This window comes from Vulpes vulpes, unplaced genomic scaffold (genome assembly GCF_048418805.1).
Source record: "Vulpes vulpes isolate BD-2025 unplaced genomic scaffold, VulVul3 Bu000000626, whole genome shotgun sequence".
Lineage (NCBI taxonomy): Eukaryota > Metazoa > Chordata > Mammalia > Carnivora > Canidae > Vulpes > Vulpes vulpes.
The window spans coordinates 982,635-1,008,419 of NW_027325669.1; the positions used below are offsets into that span (position 1 = coordinate 982,635).

Consider the following 25,785-nt stretch of genomic DNA (forward strand, 5'->3'; position numbering starts at 1 on the left):
AAGAAAGTAGTGGATTCTTGGCACTTCCTTTTAATTCCTAATGAGCGGTATGAGAGGGACAGTGAGGGAGCTACAGAAATTTAGGTTCAAGACATTGATTGGAAATATTGGCAAGAACAGCTACATTTTCCCTAAACTTGAAGAAGTATTTAATTCTGAAGTCCATTGGACCTTGGGTGAGCCCAGAATGAAGTTCCCTGAGCCCATAGATCCTTGTTTTTGTTGAAGATATTTGAAAGTAATGCAGTCAATTGCAAATGAAAGAGACCTAAAAAGTAAAACCTGGAAAACATTTGAATGGACTTTTTTTTATTATTTCATACCTAAAGATGAAAAAAAAATGTGATTCAAAATAAAATTCAGCATATTCTGACCATGTTCCCTGTAAGTGATGGACATTCTTAGAATTGATCCGCGGCAATATCCCTCTTGGGAACTCAAGCTTCAGGGCCAATCATATTTTTCTATCAGTGCTCTAACTACATTAGTTTACAATTATTTGCCAATGAGTAATGAGTTGTATCCACAAACAATTACAGAACCCTTTAAGGATTAAAATCATCTACATATTTTCAGATCCCTGCATAGTGCCTGGCTTGTATTGAACTTTCAGCAAATATTTATCTAATAGGTAAATAAAAGATTGAATAAAGCAACCATATTTCTAAAGGCTGATTCTATGAAGAACACAAAACTAGCATAAAAACGCAACCCTGAAGAAAAGATGATTTTGAAGCACTGAAATCCAAGGAGAAAGCTACCTTAAATGATAACTGACCCATGAGATAAGTTTCTGGGAATGCTTTTAAATAAAAAAAAGTATTTTCATATCACGTCTTTCTTCTATACCCTCCCCAGTTTTGGAAGACATGATCTTCCCTTTTCTACACCTGATTAAATTCCTTGTAATTTAAGACACAGTTTTCATGAGCTACTACACAGTGTAGAATTCTTTGCCATCAAAAAAATAGTTGACGGGGATCCCTGGGTGGCTCAGCGCCTGTCTTTGGCCCAGGGCGTGATCCTGGAGACCCGGGATTGAGTCCCACTTCGGGCTCTCTGAACGGGGCCTGCTTCTCCCTCTGCCTCTGTCTCTGCCTGCCTCTCTCTCTCTCTCTCTCTCTCTCTCTCTGTCTCTCATGAATAAATAAATAAAATCTAAAAAAAAAAGTTGACATTGAGTCAACTTAGGATATTATTCTCTATTGAACTACTGTTTTTTTCTTTACTTGGTTCAAGTTCATCTAACACACACACACACACACACACCACATAAATATGTAATGTTCATTTTATATCATTTTCCTGCCCACTGGATATTAAATTCACTGAAATTTCATAGTATCCAAGACCAATTCATCAAATTTCAAATCTGCTTTAATAAATTTGTATAGATCAATTTTTCTCTACAAAGCCTTCTCAGCCATGTAATGTTTTGTCTTATTTGCTAGATCATCCATCCATCCATATTTCATTTGTAGTTCCTTGTCTATTCTATCCATTGTGATTGCACTAATGGCACACCGTCTGCTCTATATTATTAAATTAGACTTGCACAGAGGTACGATTAAAATAGTTATAATTTAATTATAACAGTACCTAAAGTTGAGCATTTATTTGATCTTTACACACATCAGTTCAATTATAGTTTTATATCTAATCTTAGTTCAAATATATTCTCCTCCCATTATATAGTAAAAGAAAGGGAAAACTCTCCATCCTCCCCTTATATTTCTCAAGTAAAATGGGCCTTAACATATCAAAGAAGAAAGTTTAAGTTTCTGTTCTGTGCCTTGTTTATGGGTGACTGACCAGTCTTCCAAAGCCAACTATAAAATCATTTGCTCAACTGGAAAGTAAGCAATCAATGATAATTCAAAATATTAAGTTTTAATAGCTATTACAGCATAAAAAATTATCCTAAATATCCATAGCAATTTATATCTATATATTGTCACTTCTTCCTAAAGAGTTAGGTTTCTCATCTGACACAATTTTCCAGTTTTTATTTAGATTGGAATAGAGGTAAATAACAAGTTCTACTAACAAGATACTAAGTGAACAACCTTTCCATGACCTCATAAAGATAACTGGATGACCCTTTAACACACTACATTAGTAAATTTACACAGAAAACCTTTGGGCATTTCTTATTTATATTAGTATTGTTCCTTTGTAGATATGTAGTACCTTGGTTGCATGCAATAAAACAAAACATCAAAAAAGTTATACTACCTAAGTCACTGAACTAAGTGCTAATTGCCTCTTCAAAAGAATTATTATATATTGCAGATGTATCTGAATACCAAAAAATCATTATAATTTAGTATATTGGAAATGTTTATATTTGCTTTAGGAAACATTCCTCACAGAAACTATTACACACCCAAAACAAAAGTCACATGAAAATAGAAAAAGCTTTTGAAAAAAAAGGGAGATATGTATTGGTGAACTAAATCAACTTTAGGAGAAAAATCCAACAATCAAATAGAAAACAACTTTAGATTTCAATACACATAGTTTAGCCCAGAAACAAACAAAGGCAGTCTTTGACAATAATAAAGGATGTCTTTGTATCTAGATTTTTTTTCAAGAGAGCTATTTCTTTCTTTCATAGTAATCATTTCTATTTGAGCAAGGAGTATAATAATATAGCAGCAATTTAAAAATCCAATCTATTTTTTATATGTGTGCCTCAAGTTATTTTTTTCTTCTGATTTTGGGGGCTCTGAAATCCAGTGCAATGTATAAACTAGAAATACAATAATTCCAGTTTGGTAGATATTGCTGACTGCAATTCTATAACATTTGTTTCAACTCCAGGTTCTTAAAACACAAGAACTATTAATATAGGAATAGCCATGCTGTCCTGGCTGGCTAACTCACTGAGCTCTTCCTAACACAAGGTGGCTAGGTGGAAGAGACCTTTGGTTTCATCCCAGAAGTTCTCTAGATCCTCCCCTGTCCATTCAAAAGGGAAGCACACCACCACACTGACGTGGATTTACCTATTATTAAAATAAAGAGGAAAGGATTGAGCTATGTGTACAGGGAATTTGGTACTATCACCAACATTTTCTGTTTTGACTTTGATTCATCTCAGCACTAGAACTTTTCATCTTGCTCTTCTCTTAGACATTCAGAATTTTAATTTTAGAACTCTAATGGGTATCGTGTGATGCTCTACTATATTCATACTCCCTCAATTTCTCTTCTCTTTTCTTCTCTCTCTCTCTCTATACACACACACACACACACACACACACACACTATACAATATGTTGTTTTTGCTGTGAGATTTTATTATGATATGCTTCAGTGCCTACATAATACCTACCTACTTTCTAAGACCATGTCTGAAAAAAAATGTTTTCTTAATTGGGATCTCATAGATATGAATTTATTTGGAAGTATAAAAAATGGCAAAAATCACCTGATGGGATTTGGAATTCAAAAAAGAGAGAAAAGAAAGACAATTAAGTATCCTTCAAAATAAAACAAAGGTCAACAGCAATAAAATATCTGGGATGTATTTGGTTGGAGAAAATTGATAGTCTTAGGGAAGCAAAACAAAACAAAAAAACAACAGGAAATTTACCATCAGAGAGGGAATAAGATAAACAAAGCAGCCTGACATGATTTCGCATTCTCAAAATATTACATAAAATAACATTTATATGTGATGACAGACCACACAGTAAAAATAAATTATGACATAGGGTTGGCTGACCACAGATGTGAAATGATTACAAAGACTTTGAAATTCTGATAGTTTTTAAAAAAGTTTAAGCCCAAATTTGAAGGAGTAAAAATGTAAAGGCTGAAAAAGTATAAGATATGGGGCAGAGAGCAAGGGTAGCAATAGAGGGAGAGAGAAGGCAATAAGAATAAAAAGGGAAGAAAAAAATAAGTGAGAATAGGATGTAGAAAAAAAGAAGAATATCTTTCTCTTGTAACCCAAATATATCTGGGTTTTTTCTCAGGCAGCAGCCAGCCTCTACTGGCTCCCCAGGACTTTCCTTCATGGATATCCAGTATGAATATTTGGGAACTCTTTGCTATAGTACAGCGTGACCTTTCTCTTACCGTTTCCCAGGTGTACTGATATTTTCATTAATTTATACAATTTTATACCTGCAGGGAGTTTTATATTTTATATTGCCTGAACATCTCATTTCACTGGTTTTCAAAACTACAGAGCCAGTTAATGACCAGGTCTCTGTACTTCAGAATCTTCCTATAAGTTTCATCAAACATACTACAACTGTAGCTCCTATGTGATGAGCAGTCAACTATTTGATTGCTCTATTAAAGCATAAACTTCTAGTTGCTACCAATTATCCATTATCCCTTTCTTCCAAGTCTGATTTTATTAATAGTGTTTGTACACTTGAAAAACTACGTCTCCTAGCCTACGTCTCCAAATAAAGTTGGTTGTGTGTTAAAATTCTGGCCTATGGCAGGGAGATAGAAATTTGGGTGTTAGGTTTCTGTAAAGTCCTTTAGGACAGAGTTTGACTTGTTTGATAGGGATACTTCATTCTTCTTCCTTCCTTCCTTCTGGGGAATGGAGATAGACATATGGAGTTGCAGTGGCCACCCTCGAGGGTAGAAGGCAGTTGAGAAGGATGATAGAAGAGAAACACAGAAGCCTAGAACACAGATCATGTCATTAAATCACCTTCCCTGCCATGGGACATCTATCTCTGGACATTGTTTTTTCCTGAGATTTTCTTTTTTAAGATCTATTATTCATAGCCAAAGACAGCTCCTAAACTAATGCAACATGAGCGAACAAGGCAATGTTAAGTATAAGAAAACACATAAAGAATAATCATGGGAGTCAGTAACTCTGACAGTCAATCATAGGGAAACTAGTCATTTAAACTATCTCGGTCAGTTGAGGGAGGGCAGTCTATAACTTTAAAAATTTTGAAAATTTAAAACTATCTGGAGAGGTACAAGAAAAGCATGATTAACCTATAGGAACATGTTGGAGGGAAAATACTAAAAATTGAGAGGGCACGAAGAATTTTATAATACAATATGCAAGCATTTTCTCAGAGTACAAATTGCTAAGCATTGACTGTGTTACTAAGAATGGCTGTTAGAATTTCTCTCCCTGGAGGCCTTCCAATTTGGGTAGATAACAATCTGTCTAGGCAAGTTTGGGTTCAATCCAGCCTAAAGGCAGATGGATGGACTGGATGACCCCTGAAATTCCCTTCTGGTCCTATTATCTTACAGTTCTGCTTCACACCAAGAGAAAGTTATTGCTGCTTCTCTATTTGTAGTGATAGTCATAGAGCAGACCCTTGCTTCCCTCTGCATATTGCAGATATCACTAGTAAATAAGGAGAAACAAAACTGAAAGAAGAAAATCACTTTAGGTAAAATGCAGGAGTGAATCTTCCTGACAAAGAGCATGTTGCTGGTTTGAGGCTGATAATTCCAGCAGACTGCGGAGTATACTTTACCCCAATGAGTTACTGTACAGGTAGCCTATACACCTTTTCATTTAATCACTGTTTCCTGTGCCTTGGTCTTCCCTGTCCTGTTGACTTAGTTCTTGCAGTGAAGTGACTGAGGTAGAAGTTAAGCGAGTTTCATTAGATGTTTCCAATCTATTGGGGTATAAGATGTTCACACAGGAAGAAAAAGGATGAATTGAACCAAGGGACATTTGCATTGAAAAAGTCACCTCAAAAGATAAGTAACACTGTGTTAGGCAAAATTACTAGGCTTTGAACCTCTAAACATGTTTCTCTCCGTTCTGCGTATTTGCTTTGCATAATGAGTTTGAACTGGTAGGGTTAAAAAAAAAAACAGGGCCACTTATTGAAAAGGAACTAGAAGCCATCTGTAAGTAGGAAGCATCACTCCCAATAAGAACTTGATTGGAAACATCACCTTATCCTGGTTTTGGTAAGAAGAACAAATGAACAAAAAATACAGGTGTAAGGCATAAAAATATGTATGTTTAATTCCCTGAAATAATCAATTCAACTAGATATATAATAGAAGTAGGCTAGGAAAATCTAACAGAATATTTACACACAAATATTTTTCCATACACATTAAGATACAATAAATTGTATATATAATTTTTATGTAACAAAATTTAAAATATTTCATTTAAACCGAAGAGCAATTTATATTGTACCTTTGAAAATTTTTCTCCAAACTTCCTTGAAAATTCTTAGTTTTTAATGAATCTAACTAAAAATCAGACAATTCAAAGTCTTAGTGCTTCTGCTCTGAAAATATTGGATAGTTCTTAGAGCCATTTATTGAACTGCAAAGATTTTTTTTTCTTGGCACTCTTAGTTTTGTACCCGTAGACTGAATGAGAATATGCCACATGTTTCAGCTAATGGAACTGAAAAGTGCTTTTTGGGCTTGTCCTTCCCATTCTCCTTTTTATCTGATGCTCAAGGCTTGGCTCACGGTCACACTGACCTAATTCGGAAGACGCTCTGATAGACCAAGGACTAAGGTTGCTTAAGAAGCAATAAAGGAATAGTAAAGGAATAGAAAAGTAACCAGTGCGCTAAGCAGAATACCAACAGTGGTTTCCTGAAAGGCAAGTAAATAATGTTTAATAAGGAAGAAAAAGTGATCAACTATGCCAGAAATTACTGATAGAGAAATTAAGAGAAAATTTGTAAATTGAATGGGTATACCACTGCCAAGGTCATTGATGACCTTGATGAGAGCAGTTTTAGTGGAGTAGTGCAAGGGGAAAGCCTGACCATAGTGTGTTTAATAGAGAATGAGAGGAGGAGAAATGGAAACAATAGATAGAAGAGAAACAGAGAAATAGCATAATACATGACAGGGGAAATAGAGTCAGGACATTTTACTCATTTATTCATTTACATATAAACATATATTCATATTTTTCATGATGGAAGATACGATTGTATACTCATGAAAATGATCCTATAAAGATGAGGAATGATGTAGGAGACAGGGAGGGGAGCTGGGTCAATGTATTTGAGTGGTCTAGACAGATGAGACCTGGTATTGGCATCAGGTAAAACCGTAGATAGGTCTGTAGGTCAGAAGTAAGTATAGATACTAAAGAACAGATATGTGTAGTGATGGGAGTCTGCATATTTTTTTCCTAGTTTTCTGATTCCTTCAGTTTTCTCAGCCTTGTGGGAAGTAAAATCATTAACTGAGAGAGGATGTGCAAGAAAGGGTTGATCTGAGAAGAAATACAATGTAAAATAGACTTCAAAGACAGGAAATGAACTAGGAATGTATAACGTGGCTGGCTGATAACAGTAAGGACAAAATTGAGGTTTATGGTCATGGATTGAAAGCATGGTTGTTGGCTTTTTCAGCCTGGTTCAGTTGTACAGGTAATGGAACAGAGTAAAAGAACAGGTGGAGAGTTAGATTTAATTAGGGATGTGTTTTTGTCAGCTGAGTATGAGGTAGCAAGAGAATGGCTGAAGAACTGATGTAGTATGCAGTAAAGTGATTAAATAATAGACCACGGAATTGAAAAATAGTAAAAAGGGTAGTGAACACATCAAGTGTGTCTAAATCTGTGAAAATCTTGGAATATAAATGGACCTAATGTTCTGGTAGATTATTGGGATGGAAGTACTAGAAGTCATAAGAAATAGTTAAGGTAGTGAGCTAAAAATATTGGTGGTTGTGGTCAGAGACCTAAAAGTGAGGTGATGGAGGGCTTGCAATGGTTACCAAAAGCAAATTCTAGACTCTAGAGAATGGCAATGGGGGGGGGAGTAGCTGACATTGGCTAAAGAAATTGAGAGGCTGAGTTACTATAAATATTATCTAAAAGTATGTTGAATTTTCCAAGAATTAAGATAGAAATAATATTGGATAGACAGAGCTACAATGATTGAAAAAGAAGAAGGAATGAGCTGGGCATCGTATCATAACATGATAACAGCAATGAAGAATAGTGGATAAAATCATCTAATGGCATGAGCTATAAAGCTGAACATTTTTAGAGGGGAGAGAGAATGCTCTGCTTGCAGCAATAAGAAGGAAGAAAATTACTCCCAAATTTACCACTTTAGGCCCAATGAGAGAATTGTTGGGGGAAAACAGTCTTCATTTGAGAGGTCTGTAAGGGAATCAGGGAGGGCCACGAAGCTGATGAATTTTTGAGAGATGAGGTTGAATATAGGGAATTCTGTAGGTAATGAACTGTGAGTTATAGAGGACACAGGGAAAGACTGAGGGAATACGACAAAATAAGAACCTCTGTAATGATTGTAGTTCTGTTGTGATGGGCATAAGTTGGAGAAAAGACATAATGATATATACACCATTATAAGTATTGGTGGATTTAAGACAAAAAGAGGTGAAGGGAAGAAAGTAGTGGATTCTTGGCACTTCCTTTTAATTCCTAATGAGCGGTATGAGAGGGACAGTGAGGGAGCTACAGAAATTTAGGTTCAAGACATTGATTGGAAATATTGGCAAGAACAGCTACATTTTCCCTAAACTTGAAGAAGTATTTAATTCTGAAGTCCATTGGACCTTGGGTGAGCCCAGAATGAAGTTCCCTGAGCCCATAGATCCTTGTTTTTGTTGAAGATATTTGAAAGTAATGCAGTCAATTGCAAATGAAAGAGACCTAAAAAGTAAAACCTGGAAAACATTTGAATGGACTTTTTTTTATTATTTCATACCTAAAGATGAAAAAAAAATGTGATTCAAAATAAAATTCAGCATATTCTGACCATGTTCCCTGTAAGTGATGGACATTCTTAGAATTGATCCGCGGCAATATCCCTCTTGGGAACTCAAGCTTCAGGGCCAATCATATTTTTCTATCAGTGCTCTAACTACATTAGTTTACAATTATTTGCCAATGAGTAATGAGTTGTATCCACAAACAATTACAGAACCCTTTAAGGATTAAAATCATCTACATATTTTCAGATCCCTGCATAGTGCCTGGCTTGTATTGAACTTTCAGCAAATATTTATCTAATAGGTAAATAAAAGATTGAATAAAGCAACCATATTTCTAAAGGCTGATTCTATGAAGAACACAAAACTAGCATAAAAACGCAACCCTGAAGAAAAGATGATTTTGAAGCACTGAAATCCAAGGAGAAAGCTACCTTAAATGATAACTGACCCATGAGATAAGTTTCTGGGAATGCTTTTAAATAAAAAAAAGTATTTTCATATCACGTCTTTCTTCTATACCCTCCCCAGTTTTGGAAGACATGATCTTCCCTTTTCTACACCTGATTAAATTCCTTGTAATTTAAGACACAGTTTTCATGAGCTACTACACAGTGTAGAATTCTTTGCCATCAAAAAAATAGTTGACGGGGATCCCTGGGTGGCTCAGCGCCTGTCTTTGGCCCAGGGCGTGATCCTGGAGACCCGGGATTGAGTCCCACTTCGGGCTCTCTGAACGGGGCCTGCTTCTCCCTCTGCCTCTGTCTCTGCCTGCCTCTCTCTCTCTCTCTCTCTCTCTCTCTCTCTGTCTCTCATGAATAAATAAATAAAATCTAAAAAAAAAAGTTGACATTGAGTCAACTTAGGATATTATTCTCTATTGAACTACTGTTTTTTTCTTTACTTGGTTCAAGTTCATCTAACACACACACACACACACACACACCACATAAATATGTAATGTTCATTTTATATCATTTTCCTGCCCACTGGATATTAAATTCACTGAAATTTCATAGTATCCAAGACCAATTCATCAAATTTCAAATCTGCTTTAATAAATTTGTATAGATCAATTTTTCTCTACAAAGCCTTCTCAGCCATGTAATGTTTTGTCTTATTTGCTAGATCATCCATCCATCCATATTTCATTTGTAGTTCCTTGTCTATTCTATCCATTGTGATTGCACTAATGGCACACCGTCTGCTCTATATTATTAAATTAGACTTGCACAGAGGTACGATTAAAATAGTTATAATTTAATTATAACAGTACCTAAAGTTGAGCATTTATTTGATCTTTACACACATCAGTTCAATTATAGTTTTATATCTAATCTTAGTTCAAATATATTCTCCTCCCATTATATAGTAAAAGAAAGGGAAAACTCTCCATCCTCCCCTTATATTTCTCAAGTAAAATGGGCCTTAACATATCAAAGAAGAAAGTTTAAGTTTCTGTTCTGTGCCTTGTTTATGGGTGACTGACCAGTCTTCCAAAGCCAACTATAAAATCATTTGCTCAACTGGAAAGTAAGCAATCAATGATAATTCAAAATATTAAGTTTTAATAGCTATTACAGCATAAAAAATTATCCTAAATATCCATAGCAATTTATATCTATATATTGTCACTTCTTCCTAAAGAGTTAGGTTTCTCATCTGACACAATTTTCCAGTTTTTATTTAGATTGGAATAGAGGTAAATAACAAGTTCTACTAACAAGATACTAAGTGAACAACCTTTCCATGACCTCATAAAGATAACTGGATGACCCTTTAACACACTACATTAGTAAATTTACACAGAAAACCTTTGGGCATTTCTTATTTATATTAGTATTGTTCCTTTGTAGATATGTAGTACCTTGGTTGCATGCAATAAAACAAAACATCAAAAAAGTTATACTACCTAAGTCACTGAACTAAGTGCTAATTGCCTCTTCAAAAGAATTATTATATATTGCAGATGTATCTGAATACCAAAAAATCATTATAATTTAGTATATTGGAAATGTTTATATTTGCTTTAGGAAACATTCCTCACAGAAACTATTACACACCCAAAACAAAAGTCACATGAAAATAGAAAAAGCTTTTGAAAAAAAAGGGAGATATGTATTGGTGAACTAAATCAACTTTAGGAGAAAAATCCAACAATCAAATAGAAAACAACTTTAGATTTCAATACACATAGTTTAGCCCAGAAACAAACAAAGGCAGTCTTTGACAATAATAAAGGATGTCTTTGTATCTAGATTTTTTTTCAAGAGAGCTATTTCTTTCTTTCATAGTAATCATTTCTATTTGAGCAAGGAGTATAATAATATAGCAGCAATTTAAAAATCCAATCTATTTTTTATATGTGTGCCTCAAGTTATTTTTTTCTTCTGATTTTGGGGGCTCTGAAATCCAGTGCAATGTATAAACTAGAAATACAATAATTCCAGTTTGGTAGATATTGCTGACTGCAATTCTATAACATTTGTTTCAACTCCAGGTTCTTAAAACACAAGAACTATTAATATAGGAATAGCCATGCTGTCCTGGCTGGCTAACTCACTGAGCTCTTCCTAACACAAGGTGGCTAGGTGGAAGAGACCTTTGGTTTCATCCCAGAAGTTCTCTAGATCCTCCCCTGTCCATTCAAAAGGGAAGCACACCACCACACTGACGTGGATTTACCTATTATTAAAATAAAGAGGAAAGGATTGAGCTATGTGTACAGGGAATTTGGTACTATCACCAACATTTTCTGTTTTGACTTTGATTCATCTCAGCACTAGAACTTTTCATCTTGCTCTTCTCTTAGACATTCAGAATTTTAATTTTAGAACTCTAATGGGTATCGTGTGATGCTCTACTATATTCATACTCCCTCAATTTCTCTTCTCTTTTCTTCTCTCTCTCTCTCTATACACACACACACACACACACACACACACACTATACAATATGTTGTTTTTGCTGTGAGATTTTATTATGATATGCTTCAGTGCCTACATAATACCTACCTACTTTCTAAGACCATGTCTGAAAAAAAATGTTTTCTTAATTGGGATCTCATAGATATGAATTTATTTGGAAGTATAAAAAATGGCAAAAATCACCTGATGGGATTTGGAATTCAAAAAAGAGAGAAAAGAAAGACAATTAAGTATCCTTCAAAATAAAACAAAGGTCAACAGCAATAAAATATCTGGGATGTATTTGGTTGGAGAAAATTGATAGTCTTAGGGAAGCAAAACAAAACAAAAAAACAACAGGAAATTTACCATCAGAGAGGGAATAAGATAAACAAAGCAGCCTGACATGATTTCGCATTCTCAAAATATTACATAAAATAACATTTATATGTGATGACAGACCACACAGTAAAAATAAATTATGACATAGGGTTGGCTGACCACAGATGTGAAATGATTACAAAGACTTTGAAATTCTGATAGTTTTTAAAAAAGTTTAAGCCCAAATTTGAAGGAGTAAAAATGTAAAGGCTGAAAAAGTATAAGATATGGGGCAGAGAGCAAGGGTAGCAATAGAGGGAGAGAGAAGGCAATAAGAATAAAAAGGGAAGAAAAAAATAAGTGAGAATAGGATGTAGAAAAAAAGAAGAATATCTTTCTCTTGTAACCCAAATATATCTGGGTTTTTTCTCAGGCAGCAGCCAGCCTCTACTGGCTCCCCAGGACTTTCCTTCATGGATATCCAGTATGAATATTTGGGAACTCTTTGCTATAGTACAGCGTGACCTTTCTCTTACCGTTTCCCAGGTGTACTGATATTTTCATTAATTTATACAATTTTATACCTGCAGGGAGTTTTATATTTTATATTGCCTGAACATCTCATTTCACTGGTTTTCAAAACTACAGAGCCAGTTAATGACCAGGTCTCTGTACTTCAGAATCTTCCTATAAGTTTCATCAAACATACTACAACTGTAGCTCCTATGTGATGAGCAGTCAACTATTTGATTGCTCTATTAAAGCATAAACTTCTAGTTGCTACCAATTATCCATTATCCCTTTCTTCCAAGTCTGATTTTATTAATAGTGTTTGTACACTTGAAAAACTACGTCTCCTAGCCTACGTCTCCAAATAAAGTTGGTTGTGTGTTAAAATTCTGGCCTATGGCAGGGAGATAGAAATTTGGGTGTTAGGTTTCTGTAAAGTCCTTTAGGACAGAGTTTGACTTGTTTGATAGGGATACTTCATTCTTCTTCCTTCCTTCCTTCTGGGGAATGGAGATAGACATATGGAGTTGCAGTGGCCACCCTCGAGGGTAGAAGGCAGTTGAGAAGGATGATAGAAGAGAAACACAGAAGCCTAGAACACAGATCATGTCATTAAATCACCTTCCCTGCCATGGGACATCTATCTCTGGACATTGTTTTTTCCTGAGATTTTCTTTTTTAAGATCTATTATTCATAGCCAAAGACAGCTCCTAAACTAATGCAACATGAGCGAACAAGGCAATGTTAAGTATAAGAAAACACATAAAGAATAATCATGGGAGTCAGTAACTCTGACAGTCAATCATAGGGAAACTAGTCATTTAAACTATCTCGGTCAGTTGAGGGAGGGCAGTCTATAACTTTAAAAATTTTGAAAATTTAAAACTATCTGGAGAGGTACAAGAAAAGCATGATTAACCTATAGGAACATGTTGGAGGGAAAATACTAAAAATTGAGAGGGCACGAAGAATTTTATAATACAATATGCAAGCATTTTCTCAGAGTACAAATTGCTAAGCATTGACTGTGTTACTAAGAATGGCTGTTAGAATTTCTCTCCCTGGAGGCCTTCCAATTTGGGTAGATAACAATCTGTCTAGGCAAGTTTGGGTTCAATCCAGCCTAAAGGCAGATGGATGGACTGGATGACCCCTGAAATTCCCTTCTGGTCCTATTATCTTACAGTTCTGCTTCACACCAAGAGAAAGTTATTGCTGCTTCTCTATTTGTAGTGATAGTCATAGAGCAGACCCTTGCTTCCCTCTGCATATTGCAGATATCACTAGTAAATAAGGAGAAACAAAACTGAAAGAAGAAAATCACTTTAGGTAAAATGCAGGAGTGAATCTTCCTGACAAAGAGCATGTTGCTGGTGTGAGGCTGATAATTCCAGCAGACTGCGGAGTATACTTTACCCCAATGAGTTACTGTACAGGTAGCCTATACACCTTTTCATTTAATCACTGTTTCCTGTGCCTTGGTCTTCCCTGTCCTGTTGACTTAGTTCTTGCAGTGAAGTGACTGAGGTAGAAGTTAAGCGAGTTTCATTAGATGTTTCCAATCTATTGGGGTATAAGATGTTCACACAGGAAGAAAAAGGATGAATTGAACCAAGGGACATTTGCATTGAAAAAGTCACCTCAAAAGATAAGTAACACTGTGTTAGGCAAAATTACTAGGCTTTGAACCTCTAAACATGTTTCTCTCCGTTCTGCGTATTTGCTTTGCATAATGAGTTTGAACTGGTAGGGTTAAAAAAAAAAACAGGGCCACTTATTGAAAAGGAACTAGAAGCCATCTGTAAGTAGGAAGCATCACTCCCAATAAGAACTTGATTGGAAACATCACCTTATCCTGGTTTTGGTAAGAAGAACAAATGAACAAAAAATACAGGTGTAAGGCATAAAAATATGTATGTTTAATTCCCTGAAATAATCAATTCAACTAGATATATAATAGAAGTAGGCTAGGAAAATCTAACAGAATATTTACACACAAATATTTTTCCATACACATTAAGATACAATAAATTGTATATATAATTTTTATGTAACAAAATTTAAAATATTTCATTTAAACCGAAGAGCAATTTATATTGTACCTTTGAAAATTTTTCTCCAAACTTCCTTGAAAATTCTTAGTTTTTAATGAATCTAACTAAAAATCAGACAATTCAAAGTCTTAGTGCTTCTGCTCTGAAAATATTGGATAGTTCTTAGAGCCATTTATTGAACTGCAAAGATTTTTTTTTCTTGGCACTCTTAGTTTTGTACCCGTAGACTGAATGAGAATATGCCACATGTTTCAGCTAATGGAACTGAAAAGTGCTTTTTGGGCTTGTCCTTCCCATTCTCCTTTTTATCTGATGCTCAAGGCTTGGCTCACGGTCACACTGACCTAATTCGGAAGACGCTCTGATAGCACACTGATCTCACTTCAGTTGGCATCCTATGGTTTCTACAACCACAGTGGGTTGTCTGGGCTGGTTCTACAATCCTACTTGGCATACAGAGGTCAATCATTAATATCATGCTTCCTCTAAATCACAGAACTAATGCGGAACTAGAAAGCAAATTCTTAGCTAATAGAAATAAAACTATGTAGTGTGTTTTTCTTCAGAAAGTAATCTTTAATTTGTTTCTTGTGCCTGAAGACAAATGTGCAAGTATATGTAGAAAGATTAGGAGAAACTTAAAATATATATATATATATTTCTCTATGTCTCCACATGAATGAAAAACAAATCAATGATTTGATTATGAAGGGACTGATTATAGAAAGTTCAGGTGTCACTAGTCTTATAGCGATCTTTTTTTTCCTGAGTATTATTTAATATATTGGAATTTTCAGTTGTGATGACATTAAAATACATGTAATGCAACGGGATAGGGTTGACTGTATAAGTGATAACAGTGGATCAGAGAAAAGGCAGCGGAAATAGTATTTTTCCACAATTGTGAAGAGGTTAGAAATTCAGAATTGAAAATATTGGCTGAAGGTATGAAAATCACTGGCATCTACCTCTACAGAATTCTGTAAGACTTACTAGATAGAACTCTAGATCAGGCTTAATAGATCTCAAATCACCTAATTATTTATTGGCTATTTATTGAAAGAAACAGCATTGTGTTTTTCTTCAATGTTGGGTTTTTCCCTTCCAAATTTAAACTTTTTCTCTCATTTCTCCTTCCACATCTCATTATGAATGTTAATTCCCAGATTTTTTAAAACTTCCTATTGTAACTAGTGCAAATCTTCTTCAAAGAGCTAAAATGAACTTCTCCATTTCCTTTCTACATCCCTCATCAAATGAAAGTACTAATTTTTCTCAAGGGGGTAAAGCAAATAGTCCGATTGAGACATTCAATTCTGCAAGCTTGTTATATAGTTTCTCAGCTTGTTGTTCACTCAGCACATTTTTTTTTTTTCCTGCTCAATCAATTAATAAAACTGACAGGGAACATATAGTTAGCTCAAAAATGTTTTTCAGTTGATTTTCTACAAGCCACCTTGCTGCTTTAAGAACGGGTCAGAAAGGATGCTGAAGCATAACAATTTTGTGCGTTACTCTGAGTTGATATGTTAAGGCTCAGTAGTCAAAACTGGCAAACGAAAACTCAAGGTCACAGTGTTTAAACCTTGTTCTCACACTGCTTTTCTGTGTGACTTCTGGGGATGCCAGTCAACCTCAGCTACCTGTTTTAATTCCTTACTTTGTAAAGTATCAAGCTGCTTGTGTCAAAAACTAAATAATGAATTATAGGGGATTTGGCTTCACATTTAAGGTTGAGTAGAGAGCTGAGGGACAGTTTTTTATATAATTCATACTTTTGAATAATATTGGAACCATCATACGTTTCCCAACGTTAAGATACAAGAGGGCAAAACTTAGGCATCAACTAAAGTGGTATTTTAGTGGTTGCTAAACACAGGATTCTGGTTGCTTAAAATAGTAAATACACGTTCCAAATTCCTAACTTTCATCTGAAAAGGAGTTCACTTAATATGGCTGCCTTGTCATCCATTTTGACTTCTACTTACATAGAAGTGACACATTAAAGAATAACACCTAGTAAACCTTGTTTGGAGAGTTGATCAATGTAAAGAGACGTGACTGTTTAGCTCAAAGTTTTACAATTAAACTAATGCATATTTTAACTTTCTATGAATAAATCGAATAAATCACAGAACTGGCTACATATATGCAACAATTCTAATCTTTTTATGCTTAACAGTAAAATATATATAACCCTTATGATATTGAGAATACATCCTAGGATCATATAATACTCTCTCTTTTTTTTTTTTATCTACCATAGAGAGAGGCAGAGACACAGGCAGAGGGAGAAGAAGGCTCTATGCACCAGGATCCCCACGTGGAGTTCGATCCCGGGTCTCCAGGATCGTGCCCTGGGCCAAAGGCAGGCGCCAAACTGCTGCACCACCCAGGGATCCCTCTCTTTCTCTTTTAATTTTATGCAATGTATTTTAAGTAGGTCATACTGCAACCTTATTCTAATATAGCCACTCCAGGTCTAATATCAAGTGTTTTTTTTTTTTTTTTCAGCTTCAAACTCATCTATCTCCACTTAGAACCCTATGCATCAACCCTACCAAAAAACTTACAAATTCTCTTGAGTGTATAATGTTTTCTTAGGTACCTGTGTTCCCTACTTTTGAAGTGTTCTTCCTTCCCTCAGTTGCCTACCAAAATCTCAGAGGGGGACATGTGTCAACCATCAGCTTTTTTGGGGAATTCTCTTGCATCCCCTCAAGCAGAATTAGATGCTTTTCATTTTATTCTTCCTCAGTAACTTTTACATGCCTCCATTATGACATGTGAATTCCATGGAGGCAGAAAATAGGATTTTCAACATCTCCAGTGCTTAGATAAGAGTTTACAGTACTCTCGGTGCTCAATAAAAATTTACTGAAGTGAATCAATGAATTGAATATAGGGAAAACATTATTGTGCTTCTTGTGGCACATTTTTAAGAGTTCATTTTGGCCTCATGCCCATTATTTTTTCTTACAAACTATGATCTGTTTTCCATCATATCAGGAAGAGAACTGTGAGGGGGAGATCCAGATAAATGAGTCCTAGTGTGTCCCGGTGTCCATGAACATTTATTTAAATTAACAATTCCAAAGTTAGCAGAACTATTAACAAGTCTCTTCTGTTGGAGATATTACTGGGGGTATAGTTGAGGAAGCTGAGTTCTCTGGCTTTTTGTGGTTCTGCATAGCCCTTCCATATAAGAGGTTGGCATGTTTTAGGCATAGGCATCATAGGAGTTGTTTCAAACAAGAAGTCAATCTCTATATCAAAGCAATTGCTACTTCTCTACAGATGTTAGGCAAACAGAATAAATACCTACTGGAGTGTAAGCTATGGATCTGTGCTTTGGATTTGCATCTATTTAAAACCAAAATCCACTAGAAATATAGTATGATTCAGTAGCAATTAAAGGTCCCTAATGCACCAGGATTTTTACCACAGAAAATACTGGATCAAAAATATATGGATGTAATGTAAGTCAGTTTTAAATCACTGTTTGCCAAGAAGAAAGATATAGAATCCAAGATGAAATTTTAATAAAGAATATCTTTTTTTAAGTTAGAGTCTTCAGTGTTTGATCCTTTATAAGCTATTAGTGTGCTTACAGGACTTTTTTTATATATTGCAAAATCCATTTTGTAGTTATTCTTAAAAATAATTCTGTTTGGGGCCAGAGAACACTAATTAGTACATATTAACATCAATTAAAGATGTAAACCCACTACAAAAGATTCACTTCCAACAAACAATCAACTACTTTAGATTATCTTTTCACAAGCTGGGCTACCATGTACAGCCAAATTAGTCATCCTTTCCCCACAGGCCATCAGTTAGCCAGGTAGCTGTAGGTAGAAGTCAAACAAACGGTTGACATTTGAACTCCAAGTCTCCTGAGCAGGATTAGTTTAGCAATCACTTCTAATAAATCACTATTAAGAAGTCAGATATCTATGCCAACAGCATATTTCTAATTAAACAGAATGTATAAAACTAAGACTCTGGAAAATGAATATACACACTTATATGTGCACACCTATGTCTCTGTGTGTATATATATGCATAGGTGTGCACATATAAGTGTGTATATTCATTTTCCAGAGTCTTAGTTTTATACATTCTGTTTATACATTCTGTTTAATTCATTTTATATATGCATATATACACACATATACACAGATATATATTTAGAGTGGTCATCAGATACACTACTGCAATTTTCACATAGGTGCCATTTGTCAATATAAGCAATGTCTGTAATAGCTTTGCAAAAGGATGATATACTTGTAGACGATATCTATTCTTCTTAAGAATTGTTACTTTGCTTCTAAAAAGCATGAATTTGGCCCTAATATCAACACTGGTAAGGGTCACAGCCTCTCACTAAATGAACTCAATTACTGAAGCTAATCACTTTGAGATAAAATGCATAGGCTTGAGATAGATTTGAGACTACTGATTCACCTTAGCACAACTCAAGACAAAGAAAAGAATATAGCAGGATCTACTTTTAAGTTACAGGAACTTCAGTAATCAAAAGTGGTCTGAACACACAAACTCAGGTACTCTTGGGTAATTATAGCAGTTTGTTTTCTAGCTCTCAGCTCACTGATGTTTCAAGTGACTTGAAAACACACTGGTGAAGTTTCTTTCCCTTCATGTGCCGAAAGCTTTATGTTGCTGACAGATACACTTCCTTCAACATTGCTTGTAATTGTACCTCTTCTCCATACCTAGGCTTTGGACTCTTCCTGCTGAAATTCCCTTCTTGAGCATGATAAGTTCATTTTAATTTAGAAAAAAAATTGGCAATATTTTTCAGTGGGAACTTTTAAAATGGGAATAGGACAAGATTCATTGACACAATAAAATTAAAGTAAAAACAATAAAGTGCTCCAAATTTATTTTTCTTCCTCATCAACTTAATCAACCTCTTGTTCCTGGTAGCTACACAAGCTAATCTCATGGGCATTTGAAATTAGTGTTGTGATGACTAACAAACATCACCACAAGATAAAATATTTCTTTTCTGAAAGAATGAAAAGTGGAGTCCTGAACATTTGAGCTAAGAATTAATTCTAAGTATTTTAATTAAATGTATTACATTTAATTATGTTAAATCAATTAATTACATGAAATTAATTGATCTGGATTAATTTCTGAATATTTGGAATATATATGAGATTTTCAGCAGAAGTTTTAAGGATTACTAGTTTTCCTGTGGTGAGTCATTACAGATAATAAAGTTTGCCATTTTACCTCAGTGCATTTTGAGAAAGCTCTAATTCATAAATTACTTCCAGGATTTTTTTAGCACTTTCTCCTAAGACTTTATTTTTATGAATAGTAATATAAAAGGAAAAAAGTATGTAAATTTAAAATGTAAATCAGTATCTAAAATACATTAGAATAAATACATTAGAATTACTGGAATCTAAAATAAATACATTAGAACAGATTGTGGGCGGGTGGAGAAAATTGTAATTACATATATTAAGAAAATTATATTCCAACTGGCAAGTAAAGTAAAAAAAATAAATGGAATTTTAAGAATTCTGAATATGCATATTCAAGGAGATAGGTGGTATTTAAGAGAATCTTACTCTTCTTTAGTTTCATATAAAATACACCAATTAACATATTATACATTCAGAATTATGTGGGAACAGGTTCAGAACAGAAGAGAGAAATCAGAAAAGAACAGTATGTGTGTTTGTGTGTGCATATTTGTATGTTTGGGTGGTGAGTTTTTCAGATGTCAGAAAGTTTCATTCCTTAATCAGTTTTAGTAAACTCTTCACATGCTTTATCTCCTCAAATTTCAAACGACATTGGCATGTTTGCTGTAAAACAGCCACATAGATTACATAATCATGTTTTCTTGAGACACAGAAGACAGAATTTCTTTTTGCATGAACATGAAAGGTCTTTTTGCATGAACATGAAAGGTCTCCGTATTCTTTCAAAAGATTAAGAGCACACAATGCCACAGAAACTGTTGTTCCCTTGTACATTAAAATGCTTGATTATTTTGCACTTCAAATGTACTCTAACTAGGATTGTGAATTAAAAAGGGGGGGCTTCTTTTGTTCACAGCCACTTTAAATGTTAACATAATGAATTACCTCAAGAATGTCAAATTTTAAGATAGCATTTTGATATAGTTCAGTCGATCTAGTATCTATGAGCTGAATTTGTTCACTTCTTTGCATGGCTGTGAGGATTTTTGTGGAAATATCTTACACAGAGAAGCCTTGTACTGTATAGATTGTGGTTTTACTGCTCATGCAATTTAGATATAGTGATATTATTACCAATATGAAATACTATGTAGGAAGAGATGAAGTTTTCTAAAATATTACATGGTGATTTTGAACATTCTCATTGTAAAAGTTTTACAAGCACATTCCTATATATAAGTACACCTATATACAAAAATCCATTTTTCTTTCTTCAAATGGAGCTAAATTATGGAGATTAAAATATCAGTGTTATAGAAAATCATTAATAATAGATATCTTTTCATTACCCTCACCAGGAAGAAATTGATTTTTTCTGGGGAACATTCAGAAAACAATTCAGTTGATACAAAAGCATTCCCAAGACCAGAATATCACCTCCAAAATGTTAAACTTTTCTCCTTATTAATTTTCATAAAGGATACAAATATACCACCAAATGTGCTTTGGATCTGTTATTGGAAAAAAAAAAGAGAAGACAGATCCATCTTTGAATCATGTCATTGGCTTCATGTATAATTACTTAAATTGGAGTATTGCTTAGAATGCAACAAAAAAGAAATGGATTTAGAAAGAGAAAGTGATTCGGGGGGAATTGTTCTACAAAATAAAAGCATCTCTAAAAATCAATGCAATGTTTGAACTAATCTGGTTTCCTTTTTTATTATATGTCTATAGATGAGAAAGTTCTTTAGAAACTTAACAGGCAGGTGGCCCTGGTGGCTCAGTGGTTTAGCACCACCTTCAGCCCAGGGTGTGATCCTGGAGTCCCAGGATCTAGTCCCATGTTGGGCTCCCTGCATGGAGCCTGCTTCTCCCTCTGCCTGTGTCTCTGCCTCTCTCTCTCTCTCTCTCTCTCATGAATAAATAAATAAAATCTAAAAGAAAAAAAACTTGACAGGTTGGTGCCTAATTAATTCATCAGAAAACAATTTTTCTTTGGGTATAACTTAAAATCAGGAGAAAGGTTGAAGATATACCCTATAATAAGGTAAATGGCAAGCAGAGATAAAATAGGTGAATAACAAGCATAGATCCAGACATACTTCTTGTTATTTCTAAGCCCACCACAGGTCATAATAAATTACTTAGGTATTTTAAAACACTTCATTTGGTGAAATCTTGAAATATTTAAAACGCTAAAAATTGTGCAGTCTCCTACTTAAAAAAAATGAAAGAAAAAGTTTGTCTCTAGTGACAAAGATATGAAAGTTGGAACGATTAGAAACCTGAATTAGAAGAGAAAAAGAGATTGAAGCATAAAAAATTATATACTCCAAATGCATCTCAGTCTGAAGTATACACCAAGCTTTTCAATGATTAAATTTAATATCACTTTATTTTTATTCCAATACTTTGTATTTATATGAATCCCCTGTTTTACTATTAACATATTCTTTCCTCTATCAGAGATAACAACTCTAAATTTTAGTAGAGAACTCAGATATATTTTCATATGATCTACAGCACTGAAATATGCTTGAGATATTCTAATTTGTATAACCATTTTTGAGGATGTATTTGGCAATGTGATGATTTCACTCTTTTAGAAGCTCAGTCACACATGTCTATCCAAAGGCTTTTTCCCCCTTAATGTAATAAGAAGCCTGAATTATAATTGAAGTGGACAGAATTAGGCTCTAGAAAACATAATTAATTTCTGAAAAGAAAATTAAACTCTTTGACTCTTATCACTTTATAATTCCACACTTTACCTTTTTTGTTAATACCATTATTTTTAACATCCAATTATACAAAAATAATACATGTCAAAAGGCCTTTAAATAAAAAAATATCTTATTAATTATTATTACGCATGTGTTCATAACTAAAACTGAGAGTCTCCTGGCTCCTTCTGTGACCCCGTCAGAACTCAGGCTAAGAAATGAAACTCAGCCAAAGAAGGAAGATCTTTAACTTCTCAGTTGAATATGTCCACAGAGCCAGAGTAATTCCTTTCTGAAAGAAGAAAAGGACCTAGTGACCGAGTTGATCTATGGTCTCTAACAGCCTTACCACCGTGGACTACCTTTCTAAGATTTACTCTTTTCCCAAAGTATCTCTCCATCTCTGGATTGAATCCACTGACTTCATTCAGCCCACCCCTAGGAAACTGGAAGCCAGTAAGCCCTGACACAACTCCAGATAGGTTTTGGGTGGCCTGTACATTGCTGGCCACACAATGTTTTAAAAAGGAGTAGCCATCTTCAGATAATGTAAACACATACAGATATGGAGATCCTCCTGAAAAACTGGAACTTTTGGTAACCTACAACCTTTTTGCACATGGCAGTAATTGGTTTGTATGAATCTGGTCAGAGACCAGATATGCATCTCCAGTTTTCTGTATTTCCTTCTCTTCCTTATTGTCTGACCGCAACATTAAGGACAGGTGTCTCAGCTTCAATAAATATCCTTTGTGTTATACTCAGCTGGTGGAAATTTCACTGAAAAACTTTTGAACCAGTGATTTCTTTCCAGGCTTCATCTTGGAGTCAAATTTACTTAACTGGTACCTTGATTCTATTTCCACATTTGGGTCCTTACCTTAATCCTCAACTTTTTTTTTAATATTTTAATTTTTCTTTTTGGTTTCACATTTATTTCCTCTCTCCAACCAGTTTTATTAGAATGTGCCAGTTCTGATTTATTTTTTGTTAACTTTGAGATTTTAATTATTCCTTCCTCCCATCATTAATATATAAGTAAAACCATGACCACTGTAGAACACAGGTATTGACTTTTTAAAAAGAAAGAAAATTATAAGAAAGTAGGTACAACTTCATGGCGGTAACATTAAGAAAAAAAATTCCTGTGAATACATCATACTAAAATATTTGGTTGCAGAGGTTTCGCTTCAAATAACTTTGGCTTAAGCAAAGGTTCAGAGAAATAAACTTATTTCATTGTATAGTATTAATCCCTGTGACAAAGACTTCTCATTCGTCTTTTGCGTAGAAGTCCTATTTTCTATGAAATATGTAATTGTTTCAGAGTCCAATGTCAAAGTCCAAATGTATTTCTTTTTCTAATGGAATTTTTCAATAAAGCACAATGGTTATACGTTTGAAATGCATATTAAGTGTTTCTGGCAGTAAAATTCTTGCTGTCTCAATAACTGATATGATTATGGTTGAAAGAAAAGCCAGGTTATAGGTTCTTTTTGAACTTTCATTAAACTATGAAAAATTTAATAGTGTGGATGCCTTGTTCCACAAATGGACTCACCCTGACAATGCAGTCCTTCATCATACCCATCTGAGCAGTCCATGACACCGTTGCACAGTTGGGATAAATGAACACATTTGTTGGTACCAAGGCAAGCAATGTGATTCAAGGGGCACTTGATTTCTACCTCTTCAGGACCTAAAAAAAAAAAAAAAAAAGTAAAAATAAATTAGTTTTGTTTTTTATGGTAAAACCATTAGCTCAAGAAATTACTAGCCTGAATTTACAAAACAAACTATATGAAACACTACCAGAGGGCAGCTCTTTCAGGGATGTCAAAATTAGCCCCTGTGATTAAAAACCTAATATTTAAAATTGCATAAGACATAAAACTGTATTTTTTCAAATAATACACTAAAGACACAAATATTCTTTTCAACCTTTAAGTAGCATAGGTTTAAAATCTGAGGGTCGGTTTGAGTCATTGATCTACTTCTTATCTTTAGATTTAGTGGGCAAGGTACTGAAACCCTGTATGTCTCAAATTCCTCAACTGTGAAATATGGCGAATGACAACTCCTTGGCAGAGCTCTCATCAGAACTGAATCAGGTAACATGAACAAAAAGATTTTAGTGGAATTTAAGTGAAGTTGTGTCAGTCTAAAAATTATTTCTTTTTTAATATGTTCTTTATTAAGAACAGCTAGTTATGTACTTATTTATAGATGGATTTTTTTTTGTTTGAAAAATCTTTACTGAGCAATTATAATAGAATTTACTAAGGAGTGGGGAGGCGATAAGGAACAGATAATACTCAGTGAGTTCTCCTGCTGATGCTAATAGTACATTACATGATCAATCTTTGTGTTTTTAAAGATTACTTAGGTTGGAACACCACATCTTTTCTTAAAGCTCATCAAACATCCAAATTGGGGACGTGAGGGGGGCCTTAGTATTTGAGCGTGTCTGCCTTTGGCTCAGGGCATGATCCTAGGGTCCTGGATCAAGTACTGCATTGGATTCCCTGCAGGGAGCCTGCTTCTCCCTCTGCCTATCTTTGACTTTATCTCTGAATCTCTCATGAATAAATATAAATAAAATCATTTAAAAAAACCATTTAATTTGTACATTGCTATATCTAAATTTCAGGTTGCTAATTCCCATATCCTAGCTAGACTTCTTTCACAGGCACTCTCCAAATTCCCCACGTGATGATTCTTAATCTTGCCCAGCTCTCCTAAATCCAGAGTGCTGTCGTGGCATATGACTACAATCGCATGTTAATCTGTCACTGATTATTACATGAGGCTAGATTCTACAATCAGGCACACTTAGTATTCAATCACAGCTATGTTAATACCCACGGGACATTAATTTATTAAATCAACTAAGCATTAATTTTCTCATGTGTAAATAAAACTATCAACAGTTTACCTTGTAGGCTTGTTGTGAATGTCAAAAGTTATTGATAGCAAAGCAATGAGTTTTGTGAGCTTTTTTGGTTAGATGTGGGCTCGGAATAAGAATTCACATGTGTTAATCATGTAAATGAATGCATCAGAGTAGAGTTGTTAACAGACTCTGAAAACATCCCACACTCACATACAATAAATTGAGCAAACTATGTACATTTTCTGAGCTTCGCCATGTTGTTGTAGGGATTATATAAAAAGCTTTTTCATTTTTCCCAGCAAACGCTAATAAAGTGTTTGCTATCATCATAGTTAGGGAAAGAATGTTCCAATAAGGTGAGTTGCCTTTTCATAAACACTTGTATTGCATAACTTCCTTTAATACTGCTAGCCCTCTCCCCTCAAAAATGCTGTGGAATAGCAAAAGACATGTTTTGAAATATCTTCTCAAAATGAGTGATGAGTATATGTGATTTTGTTTGATGCTAA

The 25,785-nt window shown here is 34.5% G+C and overlaps 1 protein-coding gene across 1 annotated transcript in view; it reads right to left on the bottom strand.

Moving 5' to 3' along the window:
* Positions 1 to 24,076, bottom strand: part of LOC112912724 (low-density lipoprotein receptor-related protein 1B-like) — a 1,003,376-nt gene extending 979,300 nt beyond the window's left edge. Inside the window, exon 1 of the mRNA XM_072745081.1 lies at positions 23,945 to 24,076. Coding sequence (XP_072601182.1) covers positions 23,945 to 23,987 — 43 coding nt within the window. The 5' untranslated portion in view covers positions 23,988 to 24,076. The remainder of the gene's footprint in view (positions 1 to 23,944) is intronic.
* Positions 24,077 to 25,785: the final 1,709 nt, after the last annotated feature.